The 11,132-nt window shown below is 59.4% G+C and overlaps 1 protein-coding gene across 1 annotated transcript in view; it reads right to left on the reverse strand.

Annotated features, from left to right (window-relative positions):
- LOC141139073 (hydroxyproline dehydrogenase-like) overlaps positions 1–10,602 on the reverse strand; it is a 28,581-nt gene extending 17,979 nt beyond the window's left edge. The window contains exon 1 of the mRNA XM_073624868.1: positions 10,283–10,602. Within this exon, the coding sequence (XP_073480969.1) occupies positions 10,283–10,522 (240 nt within the window). The 5' untranslated portion in view covers positions 10,523–10,602. The remainder of the gene's footprint in view (positions 1–10,282) is intronic.
- Between the last annotated feature and the right edge of the window lie 530 nt (positions 10,603–11,132).

Below are 11,132 nucleotides of genomic sequence, written 5' to 3' on the forward strand. Positions count from 1 at the left end.
GTCTAGGGCTAGAATTATTGCTCTCGCTCTTCTGATTGCGGCAATACCTCACATGTCTGGTTTTCACCGTTTTCATATGTGGGCGCTGCTCATGTACTGAAGCAAAAGTCCAGAATAGAAACCTGTGCCTGAAAAAAATCCTCAAAGGATTGTCTTACCTCTACATCTTCCCTTCCAGGAGAGCTGAATTCAGTTTCCAGGTAACCCTTCCCCTGGGTGGAGTGTCTGAGGCATTCAGAGTCACAGACAGCATACAGTGGTCAGAGAACTCCACCGCCCTCAACTCAGGAAAGCAGAGTTCTCCTTTAAAAAAAAAAACCTATCTATCCTACCCTGACTATTCCCTCTCTGAAATGCACATCTACCAGGCCTGCTTGTCTAACCATATCTCTAAGAAAAACGCTATCGTAACCCAGCCTGTCTACAGAGCCTCTCCTGTCTTCAGGCCTAATTATGGTGTTAAAATCACCTCCAAAGACAACCTGCTGGGACATAAAAAGGAAGGGCTTGACCTCTGTGAGGAGGCATTTCCTGCCCCATTTTGACTGCGGTCCATAGATATTGATCAGGCGCAGGTCCTGCCCCCTAACAGAGACGTCTAAAACCATGCATCTCCCCATTTCTACCTCAATTACCCGCCGGCATGTTACCATATTGGTTTTAAAAAGGACTGCAACTCCGCTGCAGGGCTCAGCCGCAAGAGACCAAAAGGAGGGACCGCATCTCCACTTCCTTTTTGCTAGATGGACATTGGCCAAAGTATTGAGCCAGGTCTCTTGCAAAAATAAAATCTCAGCATCAAACTCGCTGAGCAAAAATTTAGGTAATATCACGAGCTCTTACAGATTTAATGCTGGCGACATTAATGGTCGCCACCTTTATCAGCGTGGGAACTGCCATCAGGATAATTGGGGTAGTCGTTTCTTAACCTTTACCACACTCTCATCACCAGAAACAGCTCTCTTTAGACTACTTGACTCCCCGTCATCCATGGATGATAAAGAGAAAGATAGATCAGACATCTCATCATCCGACAACACTTGAAAAGTATTACCAAGAGGAACCCCTCCTGGGTCCGACTCTGAGGAAGAAATTACCACTTTACTTGTCTTCCTCTTCTTCTTTTTCTTCCTCCTAAACGTCTCCCACCCCTCATCATCCGAATCCCCCTCAACAGAGGGTGAGACATGGGATATGGACACCTTTCCCTCAACCCCTCCCCCATCCAACACCCCCACACTCCCCTGACCATGTTTGCGCTGTTGAGGGACAGGGACTGGAGGCTGAGAGGGAAGATTCGCTAAACCTGCCCCCCCCAGCAGCTTCTGCTAGTCTGGAGGATCTACATACAGAAGGATTAGGGACCACCACATGGGGGACAGACTCAGGGACCACATTACTAGGGGAAACAGAATCCGAAACAACAGATGTAACAGACACAAGAGGGACAGACTCAGGGACCACATCACTGGGGCAAACAGAATCTGGAACAGATGTAACAGACACAGGAGGGGCAATAACAGTTTCCTCCCTAACTTTAGCGGCCTCATCCTCTTTATCGAGCCTCTGCAGCTCAGCTGCCAATCCTGGCGAGGTATGTAATGCCTCCGGGCACTGACTATAAGCATGACCAAGCTTCTGGCACAAATTACATTGAATCTCTGTACAATCTTTGGCCAAAATGGCCCAAATCCTGGCACAGTGAGCATTTCTTGCGAGTACAGGTAGATGCAAAATGGCCTTTGTCACCACATTTATTACAGACCTTAGGCTGACCCTGGTAAAAAATGGTCAGCCTATCCCTCCCCAGAAAAGCTGAACAGGGCAGGTGTTGAACTACATTGCCCAGCACCCCCAATTTTATTGACACTGTCGAGGCCCCTGTCCATATCCCATGCTGATCAAGGACCTTCTGCAGTGCAGCGAGGACCTCGCCATATCGGCGTAGCCATACTATCAAATCAGCCTCTGGTATGGATTCATTACACATCAGGATCGTCACCGATTTTATCAGAGGCTGCCTCAAAATCACCTTTGGCACCAAACCACCCACTGAGGAAGGCCCTTGCACCTACTATACCTCTCCCAAAATAAATCCAGACCCTCAGGCTTTACAAAAGGACAAATCATACTCATAACTCCCCACTGGGCAAATCTAAGCAAATATATCCAAGGCTTTAAACCCCATTTCTAAAACCAACTCAGCCACCCTCCCCCTTACTGGTGGGGTCCCCTCCCACTTCAACTGAACCACATTCCTCCTCCTGTACCCACCAACCATCCCACCACCAAACCTCCCCAAATTGTGACTAGTATTTACAAAATTCCCTCCACCCTCCTTGGTGCGACTCCCCAGAACAGACGCATAACTCCCCATATTCCTCCTTGCAGAGGATCCATCTGTGCGATTAGAAACATCAAAAACAACTTTGGCAGATGATTGCACAGATTTGAGATTGGATTGCACACCTGATAAATCTTTCCTCCTGGGATGGACAGGGGGACAGGATGAGAGTGGGATGGACAGGGGGACTGTGGGACGGATGGACGGACATGGGGGACTGTGGGACGGACGGACGGACGGACATGGGGGACTGTGGGACGGACAGACGGACATGGGGGACTGTGGGACGGACGGACATGGGGGACAGTGGGACGGACGGACGGGGGGACAGTGGGACGGACGGACGGGGGGACAGTGGGACGGACGGACGGACGGGGGGACAGTGGGACGGACGGACGGACGGGGGGACAGTGGGACGGACGGACGGACGGGGGGACAGTGGGACGGACGGACGGACGGGGGGACAGTGGGACGGACGGACGGACGGGGGGACAGTGGGACGGACGGACGGACGGGGGGGACAGTGGGACGGACGGACGGACGGGGGGACAGTGGGACGGACGGACGGACGGGGGGACAGTGGGACGGACGGACGGACGGGGGGACAGTGGGACGGACGGACGGACGGACGGGGGGACAGTGGGACGGACGGACGGACGGACGGGGGGACAGTGGGACGGACGGACGGACGGACGGGGGGACAGTGGGACGGACGGACGGACGGACGGGGGGACAGTGGGACGGACGGACGGACGGACGGGGGGACAGTGGGACGGACGGACGGACGGACGGGGGGACAGTGGGACGGACGGACGGACGGACGGGGGGACAGTGGGACGGACGGGGGGACAGTGGGACGGACGGACGGACGGACGGGGGGACAGTGGGACGGACGGACGGACGGACGGGGGGACAGTGGGACGGACGGACGGACGGACGGGGGGACAGTGGGACGGACGGACGGACGGACGGGGGGACAGTGGGACGGACGGACGGACGGACGGGGGGACAGTGGGACGGACGGACGGACGGACGGGGGGACAGTGGGACGGACGGACGGACGGACGGGGGGACAGTGGGACGGACGGACGGACGGACGGGGGGACAGTGGGACGGACGGACGGACGGACGGGGGGACAGTGGGACGGACGGACGGACGGGGGGACAGTGGGACGGACGGACGGACGGACGGGGGGACAGTGGGACGGACGGACGGACGGACGGGGGGACAGTGGGACGGACGGACGGACGGACGGGGGGACAGTGGGACGGACGGACGGACGGACGGGGGGACAGTGGGACGGACGGACGGACGGACGGGGGGACAGTGGGACGGACGGACGGACGGACGGGGGGACAGTGGGACGGACGGACGGACGGACGGGGGGACAGTGGGACGGACGGACGGACGGACGGGGGGACAGTGGGACGGACGGACGGACGGACGGGGGGACAGTGGGACGGACGGACGGACGGACGGGGGGACAGTGGGACGGACGGACGGACGGACGGGGGGACAGTGGGACGGACGGACGGACGGGGGGACAGTGGGACGGACGGACGGACGGGGGGACAGTGGGACGGACGGACGGACGGACGGGGGGACAGTGGGACGGACGGACGGACGGACGGGGGGACAGTGGGACGGACGGACGGACGGACGGGGGGACAGTGGGACGGACGGACGGACGGACGGGGGGACAGTGGGACGGACGGACGGACGGACGGGGGGACAGTGGGACGGACGGACGGACGGGGGGACAGTGGGACGGACGGACGGACGGGGGGACAGTGGGACGGACGGATGGACGGGGGGACAGTGGGACGGACGGGGGGACAGTGGGACGGACGGGGGGACAGTGGGACGGACGGGGGGACAGTGGGACGGACGGACGGACGGGGGGACAGTGGGACGGACGGACGGGGGGACAGTGGGACGGACGGACGGACGGGGGGACAGTGGGACGGACGGACGGACGGGGGGACAGTGGGACGGACGGACGGACGGGGGGACAGTGGGACGGACGGACGGACGGGGGGACAGTGGGACGGACGGACGGACGGACGGGGGGACAGTGGGACGGACGGACGGACGGACGGGGGGACAGTGGGACGGACGGACGGACGGGGGGACGGTGGGACGGACGGACGGACGGGGGGACGGTGGGACGGACGGACGGACGGGGGGACGGTGGGACGGACGGACGGACGGGGGGACGGTGGGACGGACGGACGGACGGGGGGACGGTGGGACGGACGGACGGACGGGGGGACGGTGGGACGGACGGACGGACGGACGGGGGGACGGACGGACGGGGGGACGGACGGACGGGGGGACAGTGGGACGGACGGACGGGGGGACAGTGGGACGGACGGACGGACATGGGGGACTGTGGGACGGACGGACGGACATGGGGGACTGTGGGACGGACGGACGGACATGGGGGACAGTGGGACGGACGGACGGGGGGACAGTGGGACGGACGGACGGGGGGACAGTGGGACGGACGGACGGGGGGACAGTGGGACGGACGGACGGGGGGACAGTGGGACGGACGGACGGGGGGACAGTGGGACGGACGGACGGGGGGACAGTGGGACGGACGGACGGGGGGACAGTGGGACGGATGGACGGGGGGACAGTGGGACGGACGGACGGACGGGGGGACAGTGGGACGGACGGACGGACGGACGGGGGGACGGACGGACGGACGGACGGGGGGACAGTGGGACGGACGGACGGACGGGGGGACAGTGGGACGGACGGACGGACGGGGGGACAGTGGGACGGACGGACGGACGGACGGGGGGACAGTGGGACGGACGGACGGACGGACGGGGGGACAGTGGGACGGACGGACGGACGGACGGGGGGACAGTGGGACGGACGGACGGACGGACGGGGGGACAGTGGGACGGACGGACGGACGGGGGGACAGTGGGACGGACGGACGGACGGGGGGACAGTGGGACGGACGGACGGACGGGGGGACAGTGGGACGGACGGACGGACGGGGGGACAGTGGGACGGACGGACGGACGGGGGGACAGTGGGACGGACGGACGGACGGGGGGACAGTGGGACGGACGGACGGACGGGGGGACAGTGGGACGGACGGACGGACGGGGGGACAGTGGGACGGACGGACGGACGGGGGGACAGTGGGACGGACGGACGGACGGGGGGACAGTGGGACGGACGGACGGACGGGGGGACAGTGGGACGGACGGACGGACGGGGGGACAGTGGGACGGACGGGGGGACGGTGGGACGGACGGACGGACGGGGGGACAGTGGGACGGACGGACGGACGGGGGGACAGTGGGACGGACAGACAGAGATGGACGGACAGGGGGGCGGTGGGATGGACAGGGGGGGCGGTGGGATGGACAGGGGGGGCGGTGAACGGTGGGATGGACAGGGGGACGGACGGACTGTGGGATGGACGGACGGGGGCACAGTGGGACGGACAGACGGGGGCACAGTGGGACGGACAGACGGGGGCACAGTGGGACGGACAGACGGGGGCACAGTGGGACGGACAGACGGGGGCACAGTGGGACGGACAGACGGGGGCACAGTGGGACGGACAGACGGGGGCACAGTGGGACGGACAGACGGGGGCACAGTGGGACGGACAGACGGGGGCACAGTGGGACGGACAGACGGGGGCACAGTGGGACGGACAGACGGGGGCACAGTGGGACGGACAGACGGGGGCACAGTGGGACGGACAGACGGGGGCACAGTGGGACGGACGGACGGGGGCACAGTGGGACGGACGGGGGCACAGTGGGACGGACGGGGGCACAGTGGGACGGACGGGGGCACAGTGGGACGGACGGGGGCACAGTGGGACGGACGGGGGCACAGTGGGACGGACAGTGGGACAGGATGACAGTGAGATGGACAGGGGGACAGACAGGGGGACAGGATGACAGTGAGATGGACAGGGGGACGGACAGGGGGACAGTGGGATGGCTGTGGGATGGACGGTGGAATGGACAGGGGGACAGACAGAGATGGACGGACAGGGGGACTGTGGGATGGACAGGGGGACAGGATGACGGTGGGATGGACGGGGGGCGGTGGGATGGACGGGGGGCGGTGGGACGGACAGGGGGACGGACGGACAGGGGGGACTGTGGGACGGACAGGGGGACGGGATGACTGTGGGACGGACAGGGGGACGGGATGACTGTGGGACGGACAGGGGGACGGGATGACTGTGGGACGGACAGGGGGACGGGATGACTGTGGGACGGACGGTGGAATGGACAGGGGGACAGACAGAGATGGACAGACAGGGGGACTGTGGGATGGACAGGGGGACTGTGGGATGGACGGACGGGGGAACAGTGGGACGGATGGGGGGGGAGGACAGCGGGACAGACGGGGGGGGGTGAACGACAGCGGGACGGACGGGGGGGGGCGGACGAGGGGACAGGGGGACGGACGGGGGTGTGACAGGATGACAGTGGGATGGACAGGGGGATAGTGGAATGGACAGTGGGACGGACAGGGGTACAGTGGGACGGACAGGGGGACAGGATGACAGTGGGATGGACAGGGGGACGGACAGAGATGGATGGACAGGGGGATAGTGGAATGGACAGGGGGGCGGACAGGGGGGACAGACAGTGGAGGGGACAGTGGGACGGACAGAGATGGACGGACAGGGGGACAGACAGAGATGAACGGACAGGGGGACAGACAGAGATGAACGGACAGGGGGACAGACAGAGATGAACGGACAGGGGGACAGACAGAGATGAACGGACAGGGGGACAGACAGAGATGAACGGACAGGGGGACAGACAGAGATGAACGGACAGGGGGACAGACAGAGATGAACGGACAGGGGGACAGACAGAGATGAACGGACAGGGGGACAGACAGAGATGAACGGACAGGGGGACAGACAGAGATGAACGGACAGGGGGACAGACAGAGATGAACGGACAGGGGGACAGACAGAGATGAACGGACAGAGATGAACGGACAGAGAGACAGACAGAGATGAACGGACAGGGGGACAGACAGAGATGAACGGACAGGGGGACAGACAGAGATGAACGGACAGGGGGACAGACAGAGATGAACGGACAGGGGGACAGACAGAGATGAACGGACAGGGGGACAGACAGAGATGAACGGACAGGGGGACAGACAGAGATGAACGGACAGGGGGACAGACAGAGATGAACGGACAGGGGGACAGACAGAGATGAACGGACAGGGGGACAGACAGAGATGAACGGACAGGGGGACAGACAGAGATGAACGGACAGGGGGACAGACAGAGATGAACGGACAGGGGGACAGACAGAGATGAACGGACAGGGGGACAGACAGAGATGAACGGACAGGGGGACAGACAGAGATGAACGGACAGGGGGACAGTGGCATGGACAGGGGGACAGTGGCATGGACAGGGGGACAGTGGAACGGACAGAGGGACAGTGGGATGGACAGAGGGACAGTGGAACGGACAGAGATGGACGGACAGGGGGACGGACAGGGGGACGGACAGGGGGACGGACAGGGGGACGGACAGAGATGGACGGACAGTGGGATGGACAGGGGGACAGTGAAATGGACAGGGGGACGGAGGCATGGACAGGGGGACAGTAATGGACTGTACATACCTCTCTCCTGCTGTCCCGTTCTATACTCTGTGGGTTGCACTTGCTCCCTGTAAACTGGCAGCTCCTTCTGCTGGGCTCCTGCAAGAGCGCTGCATTGACAGGTGCGAGGGGTTCAGGGCGGCCGCTGCTTTGCTCTGCATGCAGAGAGAGGAACTGAGGGAGCCAGAATTAGGGGGCGGGGCTGAGGTGGACCGAGGATCGGCAAAAGCGCGGTGGAGGCGCGCTGCTCAGCGCAGGGCAGCACTGGGTAAGCCTCGCTCTGCAGACGTCACTGGTTGCTAGACGTGAGGCGGGGCGGCCCTAGCAATCAGTTAGTTCAGCTGAGCGAGGCAATGTTTATCAGGGTGGCGGAATGTTTTTTTTTTTTTTTCCATTCCGGGACACTGTATTGTGCCGGAATGAAGGTGCCCGGGACACAAATATGCATTAAGGGACAATCCCGGGCAATCCGGGACACATGAGCACCCTACTGCTGTCCCCATACACACATCACCTCCAGGCAGACTTTTCTCCTCCATCAGGACAGGACTTTTAGATGAGCAGAGTGAAGGTTGTTCTAATACAGCAACAGGTGAATCATTGCAGGAGACTTCCATGGCTGTCTCCACGCGCTGCTCCCCTCCCCCACCTGCATCAATCAGCCCAGGTGAAGGTGAAATAGGCTCTTTGGAGCTGGCAGCCATCTTGCTTGTAGAACTACAGGTCTCAGCAGGAGCAGCAAAATCCATGTCCGGGGTGCATAATGCAGATCCATCCACATTACTCTGTTGGTCTGATGACACCTCTGTCAGGGGTTTTCCCTCTATGTCTGCAGAAGGTTTCTCCACAGCAGAGACTCCAACAGGCAGCTGTTTGCAGAGCTCCTTCTCTTTCTGTTCCTCAGCCGGGACACCATCCACCACAGCCAGTGGGGCAGACATGTGGGAAGAAGGCAGCACAGCGCACTGGGATTTTTCCACCAGTGCTGGCTCTGCTGATCTGTAACCCCTCTGCTCATCCTCAGGGACTTCCGATGGTTCACCAACAGACCTGTCTGCCCTTAGGGGTGACTCCATCTGTTGGATGAACTTTAGGGTGCCATGTTAACTCTCAACCCCCTGGCTGGTTGCCGCTGGCGATTCCCCAGCCTGACATGGGGGGAGAGGTGCAGAGGCAGATGAAGCCGGTATGTCTGTTACCTGCAGCTGCTGATCCACAGAACTCACCAATGTCTGGCTGGCAAATCTTCTGTCATTTTTAAACTTTTCTGCAAAAGCTCCACTTTTATCTTTCAATTTCTCCAAAAATAAAGATTGTTTCTTTACCTTCTCCTCCATCTGCTGTAACTCTGGCTTCATGGCCAAACGATTCTTACTCCAGGCCTGGAAATACTTGGCCCTGAAGTTTTTATGTTCATCTTTTAAACATTTAAGTTTCTCCTCAGCCCTTCCAGTTGCCCGAAAATGGTCAATGATCTTCTGTCTGTAACTATCCACATTCTCACCAGGGCCTGGACCCACAGCCAATCCTCCACGTCCTTCTCCTCACTAGGCCCTGTATCATCAGGGGAATCCCTCCAAGGGCCTCCCCCAGGATCAGGCATTATTCCTGGGCCAAGCTAGCAGGCAAGGCCCAGGCTTGAAAAAGGCTGGTTCTCACAAAGAGCTCCTTGGGTGTGTCCTCCTCCTCCTCCTTCCCACTGACCACCAATGTAAGGGACATTTTTCCCACTTCCAGGGAAAGAATATAAGGATCATTCTTTACACTGACCACCAATGTAAGGATCATTCTTTACACTGACCACCAATGTAAGGAGCATTTGTTCCACTGACCACCAATGTAAGGACATTCTTCCCACTGATCACTAAAGTAAGGGACATTATTCCCACTGATCACCAATGTAAGAACTTCATATTTGTTTCAACATCAAGTCTAACATCCACCCCTCCCCCAGTATGTGTGAAGAGTGTTTGTGTGTATAAAAGTTAGCCCGGGTTGTTTTATCTCCATTCTTTTATTGGGACAACATTGTCATGATATTTTAACAATGTAGGTGAAGGTTTTAACAGTTTTTTGGCTATTAGCCATATGTTATTTGTTTTGCCTTTTCTCAATTAATACATTTTGTATCTATACCACTGAGAGTTCCATATTGAAGCCTCTTTACAAACTTGCTTGGCTTGCTTCCCTTTCTCTGTAGAGCGTAGCTAAACAGAATGAATTTTGCAGATTCAAATGAAAGTTACCGCAGTGATATAGGAGCTTCATTTCTTCATGGTGTCTGTAGTTCTTCCACAAAAAGTGACCTACCTTCTCAGAATTCTTCACCAGGCTGGGGAAGGAGCACATCCGAAATATAAGAAGCCCCCTCATCACTTCCCAGCGGCTCTTCAGTCTGAAGACCCTTCCATCAGAAAAATTCAGCGTGGAGCTCGCCCCTTGAGCTGGCGCTTTGTGACAAGACCTTCCTATACAGGTCAATGACAGAGTCCAGGATGGAAGGGGGACCAGGGAAGACCTGAGATGCAGAGACCGGCCAAGAGTCCACATGGTGAGAGCAGATCCTGTCCTACACCTGACAATGAGACAGACAGGAGTAGGAAGGAGGGGTTGTCCAGCAGCTGGAAACTCCCAGGACAGAAGGGCACGGGAAGACACCAGCTGGTGGCTGTGTAAATAGGTGGGTGACCTCCCAACCGTGACAGGTTAACTCAGGCCACCATAGAAACAATCCAATATCTGCAACGTGCCCAAAATCATTCACTTCTCCAAACTATTATTTTCTACAAATTTCACAGGATTTGTACATAGTCACGGGATAGCTCCTGAGAAATGCTTAGGCAACGTTGAAGCCCCATAGAGGCAATGGAACTACAAATCTCAGCAAGCCTTGGCACATGGAATGGTTTCACTCAGGCCCGGATTGGCCATATGCCCGATGGTCCTGGGCTGCCAGATCGCATGTCATTTTGTGTCCCGGCTCTGACTCCATAGGCAGCTGCTTAGACCAGCCCTGCTCACCCGCCGCCGACCTCTGTGTGTTTTAAATAAAAAAAAATTACAAAATGAAAAAAAAAAAAAAAAAGAATTTAAAGTTCCCCCATGCTCACGTTTAAATGCACATGTAGGTCCCTCATACATATGTAAACGGCGATCGCAC

This window comes from Aquarana catesbeiana, linkage group LG04 (genome assembly GCF_042186555.1).
Source record: "Aquarana catesbeiana isolate 2022-GZ linkage group LG04, ASM4218655v1, whole genome shotgun sequence".
Taxonomy (NCBI): domain Eukaryota; kingdom Metazoa; phylum Chordata; class Amphibia; order Anura; family Ranidae; genus Aquarana; species Aquarana catesbeiana.